Genomic DNA, 25407 nt, shown 5'->3' with positions numbered 1-25407 from the left:
ACCCTTATCCAGCATTCCCTCTAGTCCATTCTTTATAGGGATAGAAGAGTCCTGACCATGGGACACGTTTCCCTGTAACATACAAAGTCTTCACCTTGAGCTTGCTCTTCAGAAGACTGTTTATATTCTGGTTCGGGTCTCCCTGCTGGCCTCTTCGCCCAGGCCCCCTCTGCCGGCAGCCTGTGTCTGACTGGGGCGCTGCTAAGTGTACCCCAAAGGCCTCAGGCACTGCCACCTCCATTTCATTGTCGATCTCTCCATGAGCGTTCTCCCTTCATCTCACCTGCTGAAATCACACCTAATGAGTAGGACTTCTGCTCTGCAAGGACAGTTCTTGACAATAAAATGTACTGCAGTTTTATAATATTTGCATTATGTCTCATGACAGTTATGGTACACATCTGTCTCTTCCATTACACTTTAGGCTCTGAAAGAAGATGTAGCTCATGTCAGTCAATTTCAGCAGTCAGTAAATACGTTTTTCTCACGAGAATATTGGTCATTCTCTATGACCATTAACCTGCTCTCCAGGTAACTACTTTATAAACATGCATCATTTATGCTCTCTGAGACTTCTAAGAGAAACCTAGTTTGGGTTAATCGTGGTTGGAATATTCATGACATCAGGTGTTGGTCAATTTTTTGACACTGTCCTACTTTGTTAACAGTGGTACATGCTTTAAAATGTCAAAGTCATGTTTCTTTTTGTTTTATCTTTTAGGTATTGCTATATGGAGATTTGCCAAAAAATAAAGAAAATATAATATATTTAGCAAATCATCAAAGCACAGGTTTGTATTTCATTTGCATGAAACAAGTTTTTCTGCAGAAAGTACATGGGCATTCAAAGTAATGTTCTTGCATATTTAAATGAAAATTTTTTTTTGTTATTGTTGAAACATTAATTTTCAATGCACATATTATACATGACCTTGTATTTTTCTGATTTTACTTTTTTGGAAAGTCAGGAATGTGAAAGCTCTGAATTTCCTATACTCCCCTTTCCCTCTGATGGGGGTAAATAAGCTGTTCTCTTCCTTTCTGTTTTTCTGTTTCTTTGAATAGTTCCTTAAATAGCTGATGTCTTCTTTTTTTTGTGAGTTACGTTTCTGGAAGTGGAGTCCGTGGGTCAAGGGGTATATCTTTTATATTTTTGATTTTTAAGTACAGAAAGGTTGTACCAATATGTGAGTCCTCATTTCCTAAATACAGCTTTTTTTCCCAGTGCCCACAATTCCTTTTGCCTCTTCAAATGGTTTAGTTTAATTATAGCTTGTTATTATGTAAGAGGAATCACAGAAGCCGTGGTCTCCAATACAGTACAGTATGTATTAGGTTGGTGCAAAAGTAATTGCGGTTTAAAAGGTTAAAAATAATTGCAAAATCTGCAATTACTTTTGCACCAACCTCATACTTTAAAGCATGTCAAGGGACTTTTTTTTAACTCTTTATTTTGTAATAATTATAGATTCACAAGATTTTGCAGAAATAGTACCCAGAGTCCCACGACCCCTTCACCAAGTAACGCCCCCCAATGACATCTTATCTAACTGTGTACAGTATCAAAACTTAAGAAATTGACATTGGTTAAGGTAATTTTTAGCTCAACAAATAATTCATTTCAAAACTATCCCACTTCATGTTTTTCCAACCTGTAACTGCCTTTAATGCCTACTTCCTAAATTCCATTTTTATCACTGTAAAAACACAGCACCTGGAAGTTGACATCTGGAAACAACCTGACCAATGATAACTGAATGGAAATCCCTTATGTCCATGGCTGTCCTTTATCTTCCTGCTGTCAACAGTCGCTTTGTGGCTTATTTGCTTTATTTCTGCCTACACCTTAGATATGGTACAGAACGTAAAAGGAGTCAAAGCGTCCTTCTCAACTTAGTAATGATTGCATTCAGTTTTATAGGCCAAGTGTTGACGTTCCAGAGGGCGGATAGGAATTTTGATGTTTCTGTATAGTCTCCTCATTGTATCAGCAGGACTAGCTCAGAGGATTTGATTTAATTACATGTGTTGACTAGCAAAGCAAGCAGCCCTGTGGTCAGCATTTGCCTCTAACTCTGGCCTACAAAGGAGCCTCCCTCCTTCCTCTATTTTAACTCTTTCTCCAGACACAATTGGGCTTTTTACTAGTGGCACAGTCTTGCTATTCCTGTCCTGTTGCTGATGGCATGTTTCTACCAGGGTTCCCGTATCTGAATACAAAGGATTTCTGGGCCCAGAGAAAGGAATGGCTCAGGATAGCCCGAATTCCCTTTATGTTGATCCAATCGTTAATTTCATTCATAGCGTTTTCTTTCTGTTTAACAGGATTCGCTTTTAAAATTCCTTGTTCGTACTCTACCAACTTCCCCTTTTCCAGGTTTCAATGGAAGTATAGTTCTAGTAAGAGCTTGGTAGTAGTGTCACATGTGAAATAAGTACTCTGAACACTCCTGGAGGTGGAACAGTAATAATAATACAATTACAACCACTTCTGTCATAGATGTGCTTACTGTGTGCTGGCCATGATCGCCATCACTCCAGAGTGAGGACTTCTGGGAAAACATTGGGAAGGAAACAGATTTTTAAAATTCTTCTTGAGTTTGGAACTGGAAGGTCAAGTGGGAAGTACAAGTGCCATAGTCAGCCCACAGCTGACCTGAAAAGGTTATGTGTCTCAGTGTAGAGAAACATTTCCTGCCCCTCGCACCTTCCCTCCAAGGGCCTTTCTGGTGAAAGGTCCCGTGGCAGTCAGCTTTCAGGACTTGAGAATGCTACTTTTTAATGCCTTTGGTTTTTTTTCTTTAACTTTTTTTTTAAGGAGGGCGCAGCTCACCGTGGCCCGTGTGGAGATCAAACCAGCAACCTTGGTGCTACCAGCACCGCGCTCTAACCTACTGAGCTAACCGGCTTAATGCCTTTGTTTTTTTAATCCTTCACTTAGGAACATAACTAGGTAGTGATTTTAAATTATGTTAGGATTTCAGACTTCAGTCAGAATATGATAGGAGAAATGGAGCCTTTTCCCCGAAGAAAATGGGCACATAAAACTTTCCATGTGGTATTAGGTTCCAGCGGCCCCTAAAGCTCACCTATGGACTTGGGTCATTAGCCTGTTGTATCTAGGTCCCCATTTTAAAATCCTCTTGAGATAATAAGAATCACTATCGAGGTTCTCAAAAAGTAAGTAGCAGAAAGAACATTTCAAGGACTGCTGTTCAATTACCTTAGACTTCTACTGTATTTCCCCGAAAATAAGACCGGATCTTATAGTAATTTTTGCTCCAAAAGACGCATTAGGGCTTATTTTCAGGGGATGTCTTATTTTTTCATGTACAACAATCTACATTTATTCATGTACGACAATCTATATTTATTCACTTATTCATGTACAAAAATCTACATTTATTCAAATACAGTCGTGTCATGTTCTTCTGGAACATCGTCATAACTCTCCAAACCCCGAATTCTGGCTTGAATTTCTTGCGACTCTATTTCCTATAGAACCATTGGCCCCAATCTCTCATGTCCAGCAATAGAGCTCTCCTTAAATGAGCACTTCTTGTCCATGTAGCCTGCTGGCAGTGCATTGGCAACACAGCTGTCAGTGATTTTATCCCATGAATTCTTCACCCAAGTCACGACCTCTTGCAGGCTAGGCTTCACAAAGTTTCCACGCTGACTTCTCTCCTTTCTATTTTCAATGTAGTCATTGATTTCCATGGGCAAATGGTCTTTGAATGGCTTGTTTATTGCAATATCAAGAGTCTGGAGATAGTCATTTCTGCAGGAATCATTATTTGATCTGTTCTTCTCTCTCCAAAGAAGTTCTTCATGTCATTAGCGCGGTGAGTGCTGGCTGAATCCCAGACTAGCAGACCTCTCTGGCCACCTCGCAAAACAAGTGGCAACATTAAATCGACCCACTTCCTTATACCTGCTTGTGTGCACCAGGCTTTTTTGGTTTCAAGAACATAAATGCCTGAAACACATTCAACCTTATCTTTCTTGCCCTTAGTGATGATTAGAGGTGGGGCTTTCTTTCCATCCAGACGAATTGCCAAAATACAGGTAACACATGCTCTTTCGTAACCAGTGGAGGGAATGTAGATTGACGAGGCACCACTCTGATCAATTGTCATTTGAGATCCTTGGCCTGTGACCACTGCAGTTTCATCCATAGCAATCATGTAGGAGAGTTGGTATTTAGAAAAGTTGGTGCCATGAACAAAGGACTTGAATGCAAGTGCACGTTTAATAACTTCAGTATCTTCCAGCTTGAACAGTGTTATTGATCTTAGAGACAGTTCATATCGCGGAAGAAAGCCATCCAGCCAATGTTGTGATGCTTTGAATTCTTCTGGGGATATTTCTAACTGTGGTGCCATTGCAAGGGCAAATGCTTGACTATCAGCCCTGCACATAACCAAAGCCTTTGCTCTCCTGTCAGCAATCCTTTCACAGATTATGTCTTCCAGCTCAGGAAATAATGGTTGCCGACCTGATCCACACTTGTGCTTCTTAGCATTTCCCTTGTCTTCCTGTTGGCTGAGGTTATCGTACTCTGCTCGCCATTTTCGGACCATTCCGAGATCCAACTTCTTTTTGCAGAAAGCTGTAAGATTCTTGCTCTTTTGCGAGGTGGCCAAAGGGAGTCCTCCACAATTCCTTTCTTGTACTCGATGGAATAGCTCTTTCTTTTTGCACTCATCTTGTCTGGGGGCCAAAATATTATTCCCTTTAAACCTACCATTAAATCAAGTGTTAGTTGAAGACTTAAGAGACAGGAGTGGCAACAAAAATGATGACAGTTAATAATGATGGTCCACACAAAAGTGACGAAAAATTGCAGGCACCAAAATTCAGAAAACGTCTCTTTATTTCACATGAGTGCATTAAGTATGTCCGTTACAACACACGACGTATTGAATTATGAAGATTCATATTAGACACAACCACATCCGTTCATTATCAAGTGCACATGTTATTCGTGCGTTGTGTCTGTGCTCCGATTGGTCATTTGGCAATAAGTCTCAAGTTCATCTGTTTACATAGGCATTTACCTGTCGTCCAAAGGCACCTGCTTGGGTATTTACAAATACTTAATTATAATTTATATTATAATTTATTTTTAAGTATTAATGTCAATAATATTTATATTTAATTGTATATTATTATTATTTTATAATTCGATACGTCTGTCGTGTGTTGCAATGGACATACTAAATGCGTCTGTCTGGCTGACAGTTTTAACGGGCTTATTTTGGATGTAGGGCTTATATTACGAGCATCGTGAAAAAAATCATGCTAGAGTTTATTTTCCGATTAGGTTTTATTTTCAGGGAAATAACGGTAGTTCACCCTCGCCTGGGCCAGCGGAACCCAAGTCTCTTCTTGGCCTGACGTCCCAAAGAATCGAGTCTCTCTCCTCCCTCATTTTCACTTAATGTGTCCTTGCTGTCTCGTCTCTCTTTGTCTCCGTCGCCTTATTTCTCTCCAGAGTTGGCAAGGATGTAGTGGCTGTTTGTTATTCTTCCCTCTCACCCTTCTTGAACTATCTGCTTTGGACTCTACTTACCTCGGTAATCTCGTAAAATGCTCTCTTTTCTTGGTTTACGTGACCTTTTTCTCCACTAAGAACATGTGTGGTGAGTAGATTGTCATAAAAAGTCTTGGGCTTTGGGGTCAGAGAGAACCTGGTTCATATACTCTTCTGCAATGGGCTGTGTGACAGTGGGCAGATTGCTTAGCCTCTCTAAGCCTTGTTGGTAAGGTGTGAGTAATACCTACTTGTCAGGATTTTCAGGCAGTTTCCGTAGTTGCCTCATAACCTCTGAGTGCCTGGCTCATGGGGGCATTTAACAGCAGGAGTGATGAGGACGGTGATGAGCGCTCACCAGGGTGCCAGAGCCGTGCCAGGCGCCTCGTGCAGTATCCCTCTGGGACTACACCATCCCCTTATGGAGTAGGAAGTCTGGTCTCATCATAGCCAAGATGCGGGAGCTGCTTTTCTGCCTGCCTCTCCTCTGCCCTCCCCCCGTCTCTTCCAAGTTAATGGGAAGGATGGCTCTGCTGTGGCTGGATCACCATGGAAACATTCTTGCAAGGCTACATTTCCTGATATCTTAATTAAATCATTCATACCGGAACTCAAAACGTGAATGTTATTGTAAAGGTAAAATAAATTACCATCTCAGCTGTCAGTTACTCAGCCTTGTCTAGAGTTTCCTATCTGAAACCTAGTTGTAAATGAACAGGAAAAGTAAAAAAGATAATGGAGTAGGAAAAATCGATGGCACAAAGCATGTGTCTTTTGACTACTTAACTTAGTTCTTAAACTTTTCTAGTAAAATTTTCCAGAGTTTAAGGGCCTGCTCCAGGACAGTTCATTACAAACATGACATATTTTTAAAATTTTACACTTTATCTCTTAAAAGTTTTTGGAAGATGCATCCTAGGCCTTAATAAAACCATGTGTGTTTTAATATAAAAATGCATTAAAAAAATTTCCCCCAACTTTAATTGTTCAGGAAAAGATACCAAATCTTATTTTTAGCCTTGTACCCCAAATGCACCAGGTTGTCCGTTAGCTTGAAAACTATACACTCAGTTCTCACATTTTGTTCAGAGTTGATTTACATTAGGTACAGTTATAACAAGCTTGATTACAGTGGTACCTCCATTTTCGAACATCTCCGTTGACTAACATTTCAGTTTAAGAACGCCGTAAATTTTGTGGATCTATGGTATCATTAGATAGTAAAATTCATGCTAAATTTGCAGTTTTAGGGGTTGATTTTAAAAGTGTGGAACGGATTAATCCATTTTGCATTACTTTCTATGGGGAAAGCTTGCCTCAGTTTTCGAACATTTCAGAACTCGAACGGTCTTCCGGAACGGATTATGTTAGAAAACCGAGGTACCACTGTATTTGGATTCTAGGACACAATCAGAAGGAAAGCTGTTTATCAGTGACTGTCTAGTTGATTTGAACTAGAGGGAAGGGGACAGGGCGTCTGTAGGAAGTTACAGACTTAGAGAAAAGTGACAATTGATTCCATAGCGTAGGTCTCTCCAGCTGGTAGACACTGCCAGACAATTCACTGTAGGGGAAAATCTTCGCATCACTATTTAAAGGAGCTGTAATAGAATTTATATACGCATGTGTAATAATTGTAACTCTTAAAACATCATGAGTTAACTTGTGAATGATAAAAAGATTGAAAAGGGATTTATAATACTTGATAAAATGTTTTTCCAAGGGGATAATGTTCAGTGTTTAAGTTGGGTAAATCTTCTGTGGGGTATTCTGTCTAATGGTGCATTGCCGGAAGATTTCACAGAGCTGATGGTTGTAAGCTGTGTGAGATCTTTGGTTTGAATGCTGGTATAACCTAGTATTGGGTCCCGAAACTCACTCGTAAAGGGTCCTTGCCTTTTGTGGAGCATGTCAGTGTATATATAGGAGATTTAGCCCCCCGTGAGTTTTGCTTAAACAGTTTTTGCTTATCATTTTGTCACGTTTTCTGTAACTGTGCGAAATTGTCCCTTTTGGTTAAAACATGATTGTAACTCCGTTAAGTTCTCGGCTTTTACTTCCTACAGGTTTTGGTTTGTGTGTTTTAAGACATTTTCCCCTCTAATTAACTTCTTTTGTTCTCTCATTTCCATGGCCTTGAATCCACTTGTGATCCTAGGACTATATTCCTATCACAGATTCTTAACCAATTTTTTTCCCCAAGTATCCCATCGTCCAGTTCATCCGTAGATACTAGAAAAGTCTCCCTTACATTTTTTTCTTATTCTTATCAAGAGAGGGTAGTTGTAGCCATTTACTTTCAAACCCAGACCAGTCTGGTCTTGGAGACCCTTTACCATTTGCCCTCTGCTTGTCGTTTCATTTCCTCTTAATCTCTCTCCTTTAATGGTTTCCTCAGTGTACCGTCTTCTGCACTACACTCAGTTTGCTGCTTCCTGTGTCTTGGCAAGGGAGGGTCCTCCTGTTCAGAGTGTCTTGTTTTTGAAAGCTCAATTAACAGCCTACTTCTTTCTACAAATATTCTTGTTATCAGCTCACTCATGCCTTCTTATTTTCGCTTTTGCAGCCCTTTAGTAATAACATATCTATGTAACTAGAGTTGTTAACAGCCTGGGTACGAGTCCTTTGGTCGTGTATGTCTGCCTAGCACTATTGTAAGCTGTGTGAGATCTTTGGTTTGAACGCTGCTATAACCTAGTATTGGGTTCCGAAACTCACTCGTAAAGGGTCCTTGCCTTTTGTGGAGCATGTCAGTGTATATATAGGAGATTTAGCCGCACATGACAGTTTTGTTTAACCATTTTTTGCTTATCATTTTGTCACTAAGTTTTCCAGACTAAGAATTAAGGAAGCTTGTTTTATTCCTTGTTCATGCTGCTTTTGGATTAATTTGGGTGGTTTGTGACTTTTGACTTGTTCATGAAATAAGCCTTTCAAGAAATGCAAAAAACAAACCATCCAAACAGCAACAAAAAACAAATTAAGAAACACAACATTTTTATTTTTTAAATGCCTGGTGTTCAATTAAAGTAATTGTAAAATTCTGATCATATTTTCAAAGCATGTTCCTTACACAGTGTTGTGAAGAGGCTTTTTCACATTCTGTGAAGGTAGTGCTGGGTTCACCTGTGGTCGGTCATGCACTAACCGGTGTGTCTTTGCAGTGGACTGGATTATCGCCGACATTTTGGCCGTGCGGCAGGACGCGCTGGGACACGTGCGCTATGTGCTGAAAGATGGCCTCAAGTGGCTGCCGCTGTATGGCTGTTATTTTTCTCAGGTAACCTTTTCTGTGCTAGTTTCTCTATATATATGTGGCTTATAAAAAGTTCAGATTTTAAAATTTAGCATACACTTAATTTAAATGTGTGGGTTCAGGGTGGGGGGTATTTTTATGAGTTTAATAGTTTATTCTAAATTGAAGTCATTTTAATTCATGTTTAATAGGGTGTATTTATATACCCGTCTGATTACCCAGATAGTTAAATAGCAAAAATGTAAATGTACAAAAATCAAACAAATAGGAAAAATTAAAGGAATAGAATTTGATAGACAATTACCATAAGAAACTGAAAGTAATTATGAACTGTAGGATATGAAAAAAAACAGTGAGCGCTATATGTGAAATATTCTACTGAGTGTGAATGCCAGGTACATAATAAATATTCAACATGTGTTATTGTCCAAGATGTCCTTTAAAATTACATAATAACCTTCAGGGCACGAAACTGTATAACAGGCTCTTTTATATTCAGAAAGGGATTACTAGCATTTTTCTATGCCTTTTCTGAATAAATTAGCTGACACTGAATGTTTTAATTATCAAGTGTGAAATTTGTATGGAAGTCATGCTTGGTAATAAGACTTTAATGACAGATGAAAGAAGAGAGGCTCAAGTTACACAGAGCTCTGAGAATATGTAGCTCAGAAAGTGCTGCCTGGACAGGTGCCCGCGGTGCCCCCAAGGCCTGTTGCCCGGCAGCCACTGGCCAGCGTGCGTGTTTGAAGTTGGAGCGCTCCCGCTCCGGTACTCGTTTCCTCTCTCCTCTGCTGCCCAGTCTTTAAAGGAAAGTCACATTCATATGTATTTTGATGAAAGCATTTTAAACTCCTGGGTGCATTTATTATAAAAAGTGGACTAGATTACTAATAGGTGGACTGTATGCCAGGAAGTGAACTTTCCTTTTAAAAGGGCTCGTTTCCACAACTTGTGTGAAGCAGAAAGAATGCTAATCACAAATAGTTATTTACAAGCAAAATATGAGGAAACGGACTTTCAAGTTTTGAATTTCTTATAATCATTGTATTTATAAAATACTAAGTATTTTCTCTGAATAGAAAAATACATATTAATATAGTACAGATATTCCGAAAAGCAAACATTTCAAACTGCCAGCTTGTGAACATTGTAAGGTGCGGTTTACCTTTGCAATCTGTCACCGAGTTCTGCTCCCCTCCCTGCAGCCCCCCACCCCGCCCCAGCAACCAAAAGCAGGCATCTTGGGAACCGTATTGTTGTGTTATATTTTAAAAAATAAAAGTGCCAGGGAGCGCTTTTGCTCATTTAAGCCTTGTGAAGATAACTGGAGAGACGTATGACAGCTGTGAGTGACCGCTCGTTACTCATTGATGTCCTTTGTAACTGCACCTGTTTATACTCTTGTGCCATAAAGCTGATGGCATTTTAAGTAGATCACAGATGAGTATTAAGTAATACAGCAATTGTAAATGATATTCTTCATGGAAAGAATTGTTTTTTCTCCCAAGTGGTTGTATTTTTACAGTTTTACTTATAGGTATTATTTCTTCCTTTATTCTTTTAAACACAAAAGTCACTATTACACTTAAGTAATATTTAAAACAGAGTATTTGGGACTTCATTAGTCCTTCCTATAAAATGATGAACGTATCTATAAAGTTAAATGATTTTATAGCAGATGTAACTGTCTGATTATTAAGGTAAGTTGAGGAAGGCCTGACGTTCAGAAATAGAGGAAAGAAATGTGCTTTTTCTGAGACTTTGTTGCCTGAGTTCCATGAGGACTCCGAGTGGGGTAAAGCTTTTTATGTGGAGAGAGAACATTTGTGAATAGACTCTATAATGTTTTGCAAGGAATAGGAGGCGGCCAAGGCCCCTTTTGAAATAAAACGCCAGTTTACACCAAATGTTCCCAGTCAGGGGCTTTGTGTCTCGTTTCCCTTTTTCCTTCATTTCCGTTTTACTAGGATCCTTTCCTTCTCTTTCCCTCCTTGACCTTCTCAACCCCAAGACAGGCTGGGTTCTCAAAAAAGAAACACAGAGTAGTTTCAGGAAAATGTCTGCAGATGAGCCTTACACATTCAGAACTCCCGGAAGTATGCTTAGTTTGGGGGATTGTTAGGGTTACAACGATTTAAATAGTGATCTGGGGGGTTATTGCAGAGTAGACTGGGGATCTCGGATCTTTTTGTAAGAACAGTAAGCTCCCATGACCAACCACAACAGGTTTTTAATCTGTCCATTGTACTGACCTGAGATCAAACGGAACGTTTTAGGCTCCTCCCTGACGTTTCTAAAGCTGACGGGGCTTCCGCCAGGGTGGCTTCAGAGCCTGACTTGTGCCTGCCTGGCTGCAAAGTGTAACTAACATCCACGGCCCAGGAATTGTACTTCACTTTGGCACTGAATAGACGTGCCCTGTTCTTTTGTTTCTCTGGGAGAAGAGATCAAAACAAGCGGGTGTGCTCACTATCTCGCCGCTCCGGCTATGCCGAGGGGCTGGTCTGCTGTGCGGGACTTCAGACAGAACCGGCAGTGTCTACCCGCAGCCCACAACGATTCTTTCTCTCTTTTCAAACCACACGTTTAGGCAAGCCACTGAGCTGCTCAAAATGTGTGTTTTCCAGCTGTAGCAGGTCCCGTTCCTCGCATGTCACCTCGTCTACCCTGGTCTGTCTCCACGACCTCGCGCTCTAGCCTGACTCTGTTTCTCACCTCCATTTCCTTCTTCAAGCTGTTCCTTCAGTTTCACATAAATACTTTTTCTCCTCTGCCTTTAAAGCCCGGGTTAGAGGTCATCATGAAACCCTCCCTGAGCCTGGCAGTTACTCTCCTTCTTCCATTCTGCTGTTGTTTGGGGCTGTCTTTATTAAACCACTTACCAAATTCTCTTTATCTCTTACTGTGTGCATGTTTCACTTCCCGACTAATCGGTAAGCTCCTTAAGGAAGGATACCTGGTCTTCACTTCCGTATCTTTCCTATACCTGTGAAACAACTCCTCGGACGTTTTGAATTGTAATAGACTTTCATAAGCAAGTTAAACGATAGGGAAGAAGTATTATGTAAAGAATAGATACAATGTCAGTGAAAGCTGGGGGAAAGTTTTTCATGATCTGCGTTCTGTGGCTTTTAGTTCTAAAGTGAATTTACTGCCATGAGTTCCGTCTGGGTGAACAGTGCCGTACGTTCTAGGCAGCGCTCTGAGCTGCTGCTCTGCGCCCAGGCAACCCCGCTCATACCAGAAGCGCGGGCCATCACGCTTCCTCTCCTCTCTGGACTGTTCCCGCCTTGCTTTTCTCTGTCCATTTCCTTTTCTTGATTAAGACAAAATCAAATTCAGCCAGTCCATTTATTTTACAGATGTATTCAAATTAGCACAGAGGAAAGCAACAAGTGTACTGACCCACTGCGAAGTTTCGATGACGTGCACTTACACGGCGTCATTCAAGTTGCCTGAATTTTATGAAAGTGCCTGTGTTAGTCTGCTAGGGCTGCCTCCCCAAGGTACCACAGACTGGATGGCCGGAACAACAGAAATTGATCGCCTCCCAGCTCCGGAAGCTGCAAGTCCAAGGCGGCAGGGCTGGTCTCTCCTGAGGCCTCCTTGCTTGCCGTGCAGTGGCCGCCTTCTCCGTGTGCTCCCTCTGTGCGCTCACATGTCCGCGTCCTAATGTCCTCTTCTCCTAAGGCACCAGCCCTAGGAGGGCCGCCCCACCCATCCTCAGGGCCTCATTTAACCTTAATTACTTCCCGAAAGGTCCCTTCTCCAAATACCGTCACCTTGGGGGCTGGGACTTCAACAGAAGAGTTTGGGGGGGCACAGTCCAGTCTACAACAGGGCTACATACATATCTGTACTGGGGCAGTTTTTAAAAACCCTAAAGATCATGTGTGTTGACATGTTAAGGACACCTCTTAGTGATTCTATAAGTCAGTAGAAAAGTTGAGAACTGAAATTCATCTGATTAATCGAGTTTTTTATATTAAAAATGTAGTTTTAAGAAAGAAAGCATTTTTAACTGCCAACAAAACTAAATGTTAATATATTTTCCCATATAATATGCCGTTTTACTTGAATTATGTAGAGACATAGGAGACTTTTTTCAGCTAATGTTCCTTAGATGCTAATATTTGAACGTATTAAATTTAGTTTAATTCCTAAAATGTAATTTTATTCTTTACTCTTTGGGAGTAAAGTTACCTTTTAGATGCCTGGCCATTGGATAGTCTAATAGTAAATACTTTTTCCCTGATTGTTTTTATGTGGCAGCATGGAGGAATCTACGTAAAAAGAAGTGCCAGATTTAATGAAAAGGAAATGAGAAAGAAGCTGCAAAGCTACATGAACACAGGAACTCCGGTAAGATTTCACTCATTTTTATTATTTTCTTATCAACCCTCATTTTTTAGTTTAAGAATTTCGTTAGAATTTAAGAATTGCTAGGAAAGTACATTATCCCATGTGTAATGAATAATTCCGAATTTTGTTCCGGCAACAACATCCTCTAAGCATAGCTAGGGTCGCTTTGGGCCTCAGGAAGGTTGCTGCAGGCGACTCGAGCCTCTCCCAGGGGCTGTCAGTCTTGACCTTGAGGAGCAGCGGCAGGAAGGACACTGGTGTCTTTCGACTATAATTAGAAAACGGGACTCAGCTTGTAACCTTACACTGGAGCTGCTCAGAGCGGCTCTCACTCCTTTTCCGCTTTAGTATCAGGTGGAGTTTTAGAAGAAGAAACCACTCTTTTCTGTCTGGGAGTATAAACTTGGGTTTCTTGTACATATTGAGTTATTTGAAAAGCCAAAAGCACTATCCATATCTACCCAGAATCATTCAGTGTAAATATTATTTTAGAAAATTTCGCTTCCCCCAAAAAGAATCTCAGCCTTCTCTTTGAAGGAGGCCAGTTGCCACCCAATGGCCCTGCCCCTGGCTCCCCGAGGACAGGGCAGCATGCCTGCCATGACCACGTGAGCTTCATTCAGTCCCCAGACCCCCGGGCATGACACGGGTGTGTCCTGTTGCTCAGAAACGCAGCTCCCGGGTCCCAGTGCTGTTCTTTTTCCTCTCGTGTCCCCCGCCTCTCTGGTCTCCTCCTTGCTTCTCACCAGGGCTCATGGTGGCAGCCAGAGCTTATACTGAAGGAAGCTTCCCAGTCAGCTGATGAAGTGCCCTAATGTGTCAGCTTGGCACCTACACACACCCTCTAGTGTGTGCATTAGGAAATCGCTGCTGCTTGGGAAGACCTGGAGAAGGGTGTAATGAGATGCACAAGACCTCTTTATCCTGCTCCTACTCACCCTGAGGACAGAGCGGAGCTTTTCGAAAGGGTCTGTTTAGCCTGAAACCATTTGGTATGTTGGGGCAGAATTGGGGTCATTGTTGATTGGTCTCTGTAAGACAGAAGAGGTTGTCAATATATATATCCACTTTCCTTTCGAAAAATTATTTAAAATTTCGGCATCAATTTGCACATCAGAGAGCCATCCCACTTGTCCAGTCCAGCAGTCTGGTCACCCAAGGCACAGGTGGCTGCCGGGAGGTTTCTCGGCCTCCTGCCATAGGCGCTGTATGTCAAGCAAAGCTGTACAGTCCCATTTTATGTGGCTTGTAGCGTTCTTAGTGCTACACTTTAGTGCTCAGTAGTGTTCAGGCTGAGAAACCGTTCTGTGCGTTCATGTCTTTTTTCTCTGGCTGCCTTCATGAGTTCCTCTCTGTTTTTGGTTTGCAGCAGTTGAAGTATTGCGTGCCTGATAAATATTCCTCCATATTTATCCTGGTTGGTCTTCTCTGAGCTTGGGTCTGCGGTTTGATATCTGTCATTGATTTTGGAACATTCTTGGCCATTATTTCTTTAAATGTTATTGTTACTCTGTTCTGTCTTTCTCCTTCAATTACACATGATTTGGACCATTCGATATTGTTCTGCAGCTCTCGAATGCTTTTTCTTTTGGGCTGTTCTTGCACATTCTGTGTGTGTGTGTGTGTGTGTGTGTGTGTGTGTGTGTGTGTGTGACAGAGAGAGGGAGAGAGAGAGAGGAGAGCATGGGTAATTTCTGTTGACCTGTCTTCAAGTGCACTGATCCTCCCCTCGGCTTTGCCTGGTCTACTATGAACCGTTCAAAGGCAGTCTTCATCTCGGCTACTGTTTTTCCTTCCTAGTGTTATTTCCCTTTGGTTCCGTCTCATAGTTTCCATGTCTGTGCGGAAAGGATCCACCTGACCGAAGGTGCCCACCTTTCCCACGGCAGCCTTCACGTGCCACCCGTAATTACGTTAAGTCCCTATCTGGTCATTACAACACCGGGGCTGTTTCTGAGTCTGAGCACCATGATTGCTTTGTCTCTTCCGACTGCTGCATCTGCCCTTTGTTTATCCCTCCTGAGCTTTTGTTGAAAGTTGGGCATGTTGAGTAAAGCACAGCTGAGACTGAAGTAAACAGTTTTGCTACCTGAGGATGGATACACCTTCCTTTCTCTGGCAGTGTAGGCTGAGTCAGTGTAGTCAGGAGCTGTGCTGGATTTGGGTTTTCCTATCGCTGGAATTCTTCCTGCGGACTTCACATTCCTGTAGCACCATTACGTTGTGTGTGGGGAGGGAGATGTTATGCTACAGCTTTTCTCAGCACCTGTTTAACACTCAGCCGTTTTGTGCTGCACTCACAGTTGGTCTCCTTTTTCCACCTGTCCAGGAATAGTCCTCTGATACCATTACTGAGCTCTGGTTGGTTTGGTGGTGGGAGGAGGGGAGGGCAGGCGTGTGTGGCTGTCCTGATTAACTCCTGGCGGTGGAACCTTCTGTCATCCTGCCTGGCTCGCAGCTGTACACCTGCGCCCAGCATGCACTCCTCCACTGCTCTGTCCAGCGTTTTCCTTTCTGTGCAGCCCCCAGCTGCAATGGGCTTCAGCCACGTCCAAGGGCAGCAGGGCCTTGTTGCCTTTCCAGCAGAAACTGAAGACTGTTGTCCACAGGAAGGGCAGTGGAGCAGGGTCTAGGCTGGGCCGGCTGCCTTTCCAGCGCTGGCTGCCCTTCTCCTCTCTCGGGCTGTGTCGTTAAGATGCGTGCTCAGGCCTCTCTCCCTGACCCGGGTTTTCTTTCTCTGTGAGTACACAGTGAAGTCTGTGGAGCAGAGCCTGTGTGTTCTGGTAAATTCTGTCTCTGTGAGCCCAGGGCTGCTTCTGTTTCAACAGCTCACACTCAGCCTTTTTAATGTGTTAAAAGTTGTATCTCGGTCTTTTCACTGGCATCTGTTGGCATTTGTCCCAAGTAAACAAGTGCTTGCTTCTCATCTCTCCTCTGAGTTGCCTTTCTTCCCTTAGGTTTTTGGGTGAGTTGGGTGCCTTGTAACCTCAGCTCTCTGAAGGTTCGCAGGTTATCCAGTGTTGTTGTTGTGGGGTTGGCAGCAATACTGTTAGCATTCTACTTCCTAAATGGAAGCCTCCTTCTGTTTTTTTGTTAACAAATTGAAAAACTTGGAATAATCTTAGATTTACAAGAACCAAGTGAAAAAGCAGCCTGTGGAAAGGGAGAATAGACTTGCAAACCACATACCCTACACGGTGTCAGTTTCCAAAGTCGATGAGGAGCTCATGCAACTCACTAGCAAAAAATCAAATAATCCCAAAATGGGCAAAAGACTTGAATAGACATTTCTCCAAAGAAGACACACAAAGGGCCACCAGACACATGAAAATGTGCTCTGTATCACTAGTCATCAGGAAATGCCAGTCAGAAGCACAGTGAGACACCACCTCACACCTGTCAGAAGGGCTGTTATCAACAAGTCAGAAGGTAACAAATGCTGGTGAGAATGTGCAGGAAAGAGAACCCTTGGCTGTTGCTGGTGGGCCTGTAAATCGGTACAGTCATTATGGGAAATAGAATGGCGGTTCCTCAGAAGATTAAAACTAGAACTACCATATGATTCAGCGGTTCTACGTCTTGGGTGTGTATCCGAAAAATATATAATTACTGTCTTGATGAGATATCTGCATTGCAGCAATATCACAGTAACCAAGCTGAGTGTCAATCAACAGATGAGTGGGTAAAGAAAATGTGGTGTGTGTGTATGTTTGTATATATGTATTCAGGATATTTTTACAGAATATTTTTTGGCCTCAAAAAAGAAGGAAATCCTGTCATTTGTGACAAGATAGCACAAGAGACGTCTTTACTTACTGAAGTGTTTATTAGTGCGGTATGAGTGATGTACGGTAAGCTGCAGATATGCGTACGGTGTAGGATTAGGTGAATTTTGCTGTGTGTACGCACCGTGAAACCATCATCGTGGTCACAGTGATAAGCGTACTGTTACCTCCAGCAGCCTGCTTGTGCGTCTCTGTGCCTAGTCTATCCCCGGGGCAGTCCCTGATCTGCTTTCTGCTACTATAGTTAGTTTGTGTTTTCTGGAATTTTATATAAATGGAATCGTATAGTTAGCACTCTTTTTGAGGGGAGTGGGTCTGGCTTCATCCACTTTGCATAATTATTTTGAGATTCATTCATAACATTGTGGGGATCAATATTTTTGTTTCTTTCTACTGCCGAGTAGCATGTAATTACATGGGTACACCACAACTTGTTCCAGTTTGGAGCTTTAAAAATGAACTTCTAAGAATGTTCCTGTACAGGTCTTTGCATATGTGACTCACCTCTTCATATTTATAACAGTGTCTTGAAGAACCAAAGTTTTAAATTTTTCTTAAGTTGAATTTGTTGATGTTTCTCTCATAATGTCTTCTTTTAGAATTCTGTTTTAGAATTCTTTGCCAAATTCAGAGTTGTAAGATTTTTCTCCTGTTTTGTTCTGAAAGTTTTATAGTTTTAGGTTTACATTTAGGACTATGATCCATTTTGAGCTAATTTTTGTATATGGTGTGGGGTCAAGGTTCATATTTCTAAGTATGAACATCCGTCATCACTTATTGAAAAGGTTGTCCTTTCCCCACTGTTTGCAGTAAATTGACTGCATATGTAGGGTCTATTTCTGGACCATTAATCAGTTCCTGCGGTCTATATGCAATCCCCTGGCCAATGCTAACACTGTCTGGATTACTCTTGCTTTATAAGTTTTGAAATCTGATTTAGTTAAATCTCCTAAATTTGTCCTTTTTCAAAGATGTTTTGGCTAATTTAGATCCTTTACATCTCCATATAAGTTGTAGAGTCAGCTTGTCAGTTTCTACATAAAAGCTTGTTGGCCTTTGATTTTGGACTATTTTGAATCTTAGATCAATCTGGGGCGAATTAATGTAACAATATTGAATCTTCAGATCTGTGAGCACAGTCTATATTTCTGTTTGTTTAGGTTTTTAATTTCCCTCAGCAGTGTTTTGCCATTTTTTTAGTGTACAAGTTTACACATCTGGCAAATTCATCCAAATGTTCCATATTATGAAATTCTTAATTCATATTTTTGATGCTACTGTAAATAGCATTTTAAAATTTTTAATTTCTGATTGTTGATAGCATCTAGACGTACAATTGGTTTCTATATATTGATTTTCATCCTGTAACCTTGCTAAACTTATTATCTCATTATTTATAAAAAGATTCTTTAGGATTTCCTGTAAAGACAATCATGTCATTTGTGTATAAATAGAGTTTCACTCTTTCTTTTTCACCTGCCTGTCTGTTACTGCTTTCTTGCCCATTTTCCCAGGCTGGAGCCTTCAGTGCAGTCTTGGTAAGACTGGTGAGAATGGACAGCCTCGCCTTATTCCTCGTCTCCTGGGGAGAGCGCTTGTTTATTTATGTTACCATTTTGTAGATCGAGGTCCCATCATCCATTTTATGTATCTGGACATAGTAGGTGTACAAGAAATGTTTCTTGAATGTACCCTGAATGAATAGTTTATTCTTGCTTTCTTGCTGACCATCAGTGTTCTTTAAAGGAAACATCTGAGAGACAGAAAATAACACCACAGGACTTACTAACCGTTCAAGTCATGAATCATTTTGTTTATAAATGATTGAGCTAAAGGCTAATAACCATAAGCAAATGCTTTCATGACTTTGAACACAAACTTCACTGATTAAAAATGTATTCTCACGAGAAGGGGTTTGGGAACTAATGTTGGTATTTTTTTTCTTTTCTTTCTAGTTGCTGGAATATAATAAGGAATTCTTTTTTCTTTCTTCATTTTACAAAGTTGTCTACATTTCTTGACCACTCTGGTTAATCATCATTATTAAATATGAAGATACATAACGCAATCTATTAATTTCTAAGTTAGGCCAAGATAGTGGGTTCTGAAGACTTTATGGATGACTGAAAGCTTATAGATTTGCATGGAAGCTGAAAATGCAAAATTGTAGAGCTACCATTGTACCTGTTTTCAAATGAGATTGTGGAAGAGATTGATCATATGTGTGTCTAACGAAAAAATTTTGAACTCTCATGTGAGTTCATTAAGTAGGGTCATAGCTCATTTCGATAAGGGAGAGCTTCTGTACTGACTGTGTAGGTGGACGGTATTAGCTGGGGTCTGGGGAGGATTGAACAAATGAACATGGGTTGAAAAGATTTGAGGAAAGTCTTATTTTGCCTTTTGTCTACCAAACGTGTACTTTTTGTAAGTTCTAAAGTTAGGAATTTTTCACTGTATAGTTTTACTCTTTCTATTTTCACTTTCCCGGGCAGATAAATGTAAAAGCTTAGACTCGGTGATTGCTTAGTAAACATCCAGCTTGATATTCTCCTTTTTATTTATAAGTACATTATTTTAATTTATGAAGTGGCTTTTAAATTGAGTCATTTAAAATGTATTAAAGGAGCTCTATAAATAAAATAATACTGTGTGATTTTTGAAATGTGAACGCTTACTACCTTTTATGTTGTGGAAATGTATATATTTTTGTACCGTTTTTCTCAAAGAAGATGTACTTAGGGACAGAGATGTCTAAAATTTGGACCTTTTTCAAAGTCATCTTGCAGAACTTATGGGGGAGAAAAGCTCTTTCGTTAATAACGCAAGGCTTTGTCTGAGTCAGCGTTTCATGGCCAAATCGTTATTTCATGAACGTGAGCACATAATTAGAAACGTTCGATCTTTAATGACTGACCTACCCGTGAATGTAGGACTGCGTTTTTAATATAGTCTGTGATAAGACTTAGTTGAATGTTTGTACTTGATATGAACATCATATGGAAATGAATAAACCCTTTTCCCACCACAGGAAACACTCTCTTAGCATTAGTAGGGTTCACACTGGTAAATTAGCAACAACAAAAAGTTCACACCAACAAACCAAACATTCTTTATGCTTCACAGATGTATCTTGTGATTTTTCCAGAGGGAACAAGGTATAATCCAGAACTAACAAAAGTCATTTCATCTAGTCAAACATTTGCTGCTCAAGAAGGTAAGTAAACATTTGACTATTTGACAAAATAATTTTTAAAGATAATAACCTTTTTAATTTTTGTTCCTAGACAAGATACTTATGTTTCACAACAATTGAAATGAATGAACATATTTATTCTTTGAATAAATGTATGCATTACCTCTTGGGAAACGAAGTTTCTGCTCATGAATTCATATGCATGTTCTTACGTATCTCTGAGATATTAAACCCAAGCGCTTGCTACAGACTTTGGTACCATGGATGTAAGGGAATCTATCTAGGAACAGGATTGTGCACATGACCTGTCATACTGTTTGGGTTCCGTGTGATGGGAAGAGCTTCTACTCTGTGCATGGACAAACCTAGCGTGGACTCCAGAGTTTGGCATTCACTAACCGTAGGGTTGCTGCCTAACGTCACTGAGCTTCCGTTTCCTCGTCTCTTAGAAAATGTGTACCTCACGGGTGTGCCTAACTCTGTGTAAGAATTACACTCAAAGGTATGTGAAGTTCCTGTGGGAGAATATTACACAAAGTGGGTTCACAGTACTAGGAAGCTATTTGATGTCCCCAATAAGGAGAATATTCTTGACATCCATATTTTAGACATTTGGCTAACTGACACACTGGAGTAAGCTGTTCGATTTAACCAGGTGGGGAAGTAAACATAAATAGTGGCTCTGCTGTATTACCAAAAGTGTCTTTGAAGATTGACTGTGAATTAGTATGTGCTTTCCATTCATGATGGGCAGGGGTTTACCAAGCAAATGCCCTGTGATGACGTTATGCCAGGGTCTGTGCAGTGCTGTCTAAGAGAACTTGCTGCTGTATGGTGACGTTCTGTCTGCTCTGACCTACGTGGTAGCTGCTACCCCCATGTGGCTGGTGAGCATTCAAAATCTGGCTCGTCCCTCAGAGGAGATGAGATTTCAATTTTATTTATTTTTACTTAGTTCATTGTGATCTGATGTGAATCCACCCAAGAACTCGCAAACAGTGACCACCATTTATTTGCTCATAGTTCTGCACTTTGGGGCAGGGCTCCGCAGGGATGGCTCATCTCTGCAGCCTCCCTTCTCACTGCACTTAGGCTGGAGCTCTGGGGGGGGGCTAGAAAGTCCTAGGTGGCTACCCGTATGTTGGCTGGTAAGGACCTGGCTTACTTCAGCATACGTGGGCTGGCCATCCCAGTTGGGAAAGCTAGGCTCTCTCCAAAGTCCTTTTCAACTTCTCCTTACAGTGTTTATCGAGTATCACTCTTGCGCCACCATGTAGGTGGACAGGACCACTAGCGTTGCACTGCGACCCCAAGCATATATGAGTTTCAGAACTAACCTTAGACAGTTACTTTCTTTCCTTTGCTCCATTTCCTCACTTGTAAACCTGGGAATGTAATATCTCCTCCATAGGGCTTTTGTGAGTTTCAATGGCATAATGTTTACAGAAAGCAGCTGTAAAAGGCTGACTGTATACATTGTTCTATGCCATTTTATATAAGGGACTTGAGAATCCGGGGATTTTGTATCTGCTGGGGTCCTGGAACCGCCTCCCCCAGGTACTGAGGGACAACTGAAGTGTTCGTGGAGTTAGACGTTATATGGGGCTTTTGACTGCGTGGGGGTTTGGCACCCCTCACCCACGTTGTCCAAGGGTCGTGTGTGTGTGTGTGTGTGTGTGTGTGTGTGTGTGTGTGTGTGTAAATACTTAGCATACTTTTTCCAATTGGGCAAAACAGGTTTATATGCAAATAGATTTATTTACTGTGTTAACTGTATTCAGAGTCATAATTTCAATCCAGGTTTTGTGGCCTGTGTCAGTCACCGGAGGCTTCCATTACAAGATAACACAGACTCGGTGGCTTAAACACCAGATTTTTAAACAATTTTCTCAGAGTTCTGGAACATGGAAGTCTGGGTTGCAGGTGTCATTACGGTCAGTTTGTAGTGAAAACTTTCCTCCTGGCTTGCAGAGGGCTGCCTTCTTGCTTTGTCCTCACATGAACTTTCTTCAGTGTGCTCACACAGAGATGTCTCTTGTGTCTCTTCCCCTCTTTATAAGGACACAAGTCCTAGCAGATCAGGGCCCTGCCAATATAACCTCATTGAATCTCAATTACCTCGTTAAAGGCCCTGTCTCCAAATATAGTCCCATTGGGGTGAGGGCTTCCAAATGAATTGTGGGGGGTGGGGGAGAGCTGCTTCAGTCCGTAACAGGGCCTTAAACATTTTTCTGTTTGTAATTAGATTTAATGCTAATACTTCTTAATTCATTTCAAAATAATTTAAGATGAATATTTACCTTTTATTGTTCAATCTCATTAACTGAGATGACTAGTTAATATACCAACTAAGAGTTACTTATTTTTAAAACTCCACAGCAATTTTGTAATGCTAAACAAGTACTTTTAAGTAATTCTTAAAATAGTGCAATAATGATCCATATTCTAGCTTTTCAGTCAATAACACCCTAGTCACCTATAGGTCTGTCATTTTTCTGAGTCGTAGATCTTTCTTGAAGTTACCAAAAGGGGAAAAAATTTGTCTTGTGAATATAATTTTTAAATGCTAACTCTTCTTTAAATTCTGTAACTGGGAAAACTGTTGCTACCTATTAGAAGTATATTTTCTTGTGACTGTAAAGGTAATTATTTTCCACCATACACAAAAGGAAACTGATTTGTAAAACAGTATATCTAGAAAAAGTGTTTCCTGTTTTCTTTCCTCTTAGGTCACAACTAAATGCAATTACTTTAAAATAAAAACAAAAGAACGATTACTTGAAAATAAAAACAAAAGACCTTGTTTCTCCATCTGTTAAGCTAATTTTTCTTCAGGAAAACTGAAACTCATAGCTCTTGTTAGTATATCACATGTTTTGCTTCAGAACATTAAGTTTGCTCCTAAACTACCTTCATTTGAATCTGAATTAAAAAACAAATAGAAAAGCAAATCAAAACCAACATTTTTAATTTAGATTTTTAAAGTTTCATACTTGTTTACACGTCTAAGTCACTGTACCATAAACTGGTCCTCAGTTCTCTGTGGGCAGTGGTATCGGCTGGTTTACTAGGTGGGGGTGGTGGCTGTGGGTGTGTCTTAAGCCTGAAAACTTCACAGCCTTGGTTATCACTATTCCCTAGAAGTATTTTGCTTCAAAAAAATATCAGTCTAAAATATTTTCATTCCATATTAAAGTTGTATTTAAGATATACTTGTGTTGTAGTGTCATGAATTCTTAATATTTTTTGTTTACAAGATTGTCATATTAAAGTTCCCTAAATTTCCTTCTTACTTGAAACTAAATGTAAGTCATTTCTTTAAAAAGGACTTATTCACAGTCCCAAATAAATTAGTCAAGATTTTGTTTAAAAATAATCTCTCCAGGACGGAACTTAAGATTTTGAGAGGTCTGAAATATAGGTAGAGTCTTCATAAAACTATCACATGTTAAGTAAGCAAGATATATATTGAAGACTTTTCAATTTTATCATATAAATTAGAAAAAAGACAGTTTTATTTTCAGAACGGCTAACGTGGAACTGGCAATTTAAGGAAACAATGGTAAAACATTTAGTAAGGAGAGCTTCAAACATACTATGTAAAGGTAATAGCATTATATAGTATAATAGTATATAAATATAAGTAGTATAAATATATACATAGCATGTACTGTATAGCATACTGGTATTAGTAAATATGAATAAAATAATATAGTAAGTAAAAACAATCTTTCTATAATTATGTTTCTGAAACATTTGTTTATTAAGGGACCAGTGAGATTATTTATGTTCTGTAAGCCCCACCCCACAGACCTGTCACGGAGCGCCCCAGTCCTCTCCTCATTGCTGTAGCTGTCATTTCTTTGCCAGCCATGGAGCTGCTATCGCTGGCTGGTCTTGTCAGGTATCTGGCCACCTCTGTAGTGACTTGCAGAGTGCAAGGGGATGCGGTCTATTCCTAGTGAGGCCGCAGACTAAATCTCATAGGCCTCGATTGCTATTGGCTCCACGATTGTTCAGGATATAAGGAGAGAAAAGAATCAGATGGGAAGGGCACACTCAAACTTTGCATGCCCAGTGTAGAATGTCTTGTTCTGGTACGCTAGTCGTTTTTGAAAAAGAAGAGGCATGAATAAAGGGGATGCACAAGCTTTCAAATTACAGTTATGGTGATACTCAAGACACCTGTTTTCTTCACTTTGCATATCGACTTCTCCATCCAAGACTAAATAGCAGCTGTATTTCATGTCTCGTCCTTTGGCCTCCTGTTTTTCCCAGGTTCTGTTGCCTGGTTCTGATGGGCCCCTAGGTCAGGTGACAGGATGGCAGCAGCAGGGAGCACTGGGGCAGGACTGGGGCAGGAGCCGAGGGCCCCTGTCACACCTGCATAGTGCTTTGTATACAGCAGATGTGCAGCTTGAGAGCTGGCCTTACCTCTGGGCCATTTCCAGACCATTTGCTCACAGAGTTGCACCAAAGAAGTGATATTACTGTTTATTCCTCCTGTCTTTCCACACTCCTCTCAGCTGCCCCGTGGTGAATTCTTGATGGGCTCGAACCACGGTCTGAACTCTAAACCAGCAGCTGTCTACCTGTGCCTGGGGCAGCAGTACCGGCCGAGTCCGGAAGCTTACTTGACATCCGGATTCCTGGGACCCACCCTAGACCTTTCAGCCAGACATTCTCGGGGTGAGGCTCAGCCCTCCCGGTGATCCTGAGGCATCCCGAGGTTCTAGAACCCCTGGTCTCCTTGCTAGGATTAGTCGTGTGTCAGCAGGTCCGTTGGGTCAGAGTTCTGTGTTTCAGCCAGAACATGTGGAGCTGACATTCAGTGGTAAACCTTTATTTCGTACTTCAGTTTCATTAAGGAAAAGAAGAACATGAGAGCAGCTATGTTCCCCCTATAGGAAAGGTAGAGGTGGGCATATAGGAAAGGTAGAGATAGAAAGAGTCGTCCATCGCGGTCCTGCAAACATTCAGGTACTGCTTTCAGGATTGAAGTCTTTCTCAGGTATATGCAGTGTTTCGTTTTAATTAGTTTTCCTTAGAATCATTTTCAATGTTTTGCTTTCAGTGGTTGCTAAGGAATTTGGAATGGGATGTACCTTGTCTTCCTCCTGACCCTATGGAAGTGAGCCCTGCGGTGGGTTTTACCATAGCAGCTAGCAAGATGACATAAACTTTTTGAACCCTAGTACTAGAAAACAGGAATTGAGTGATGCATCTGTAATGGCAAACCAAATACCTAGAATGTTCATGTTACTCAGCA

General features: G+C 40.9%; 1 protein-coding gene across 2 annotated transcripts in view; it reads left to right on the top strand.

The window, feature by feature from the left end:
* Nucleotides 1–25407, top strand: part of AGPAT5 (1-acylglycerol-3-phosphate O-acyltransferase 5) — a 53388-nt gene that overhangs the window by 12526 nt on the left and 15455 nt on the right. Inside the window, exons 2-5 of one of the 2 annotated variants that reach the window (XM_074329296.2) lie at nucleotides 722–791; nucleotides 8701–8816; nucleotides 13068–13157; nucleotides 20069–20159. In XM_074329296.2, the coding sequence (XP_074185397.1) occupies nucleotides 722–791; nucleotides 8701–8816; nucleotides 13068–13157; nucleotides 20069–20159 (367 nt within the window). Of the gene's footprint in view, nucleotides 1–721; nucleotides 792–8700; nucleotides 8817–13067; nucleotides 13158–18897; nucleotides 19982–20068; nucleotides 20160–25407 lie in introns of those variants that run through there. The other variant, XM_074329297.2, reaches the window with a different exon arrangement.

The sequence above is a fragment of the Rhinolophus sinicus genome, chromosome 16 (assembly GCF_057876585.1).
Source record: "Rhinolophus sinicus isolate RSI-liver-muscle chromosome 16, RSI-T2T, whole genome shotgun sequence".
Lineage (NCBI taxonomy): Eukaryota > Metazoa > Chordata > Mammalia > Chiroptera > Rhinolophidae > Rhinolophus > Rhinolophus sinicus.
Note: the sequence above shows the minus strand (reverse complement) of the source record. Positions and strands in the feature narration are given on the sequence as shown.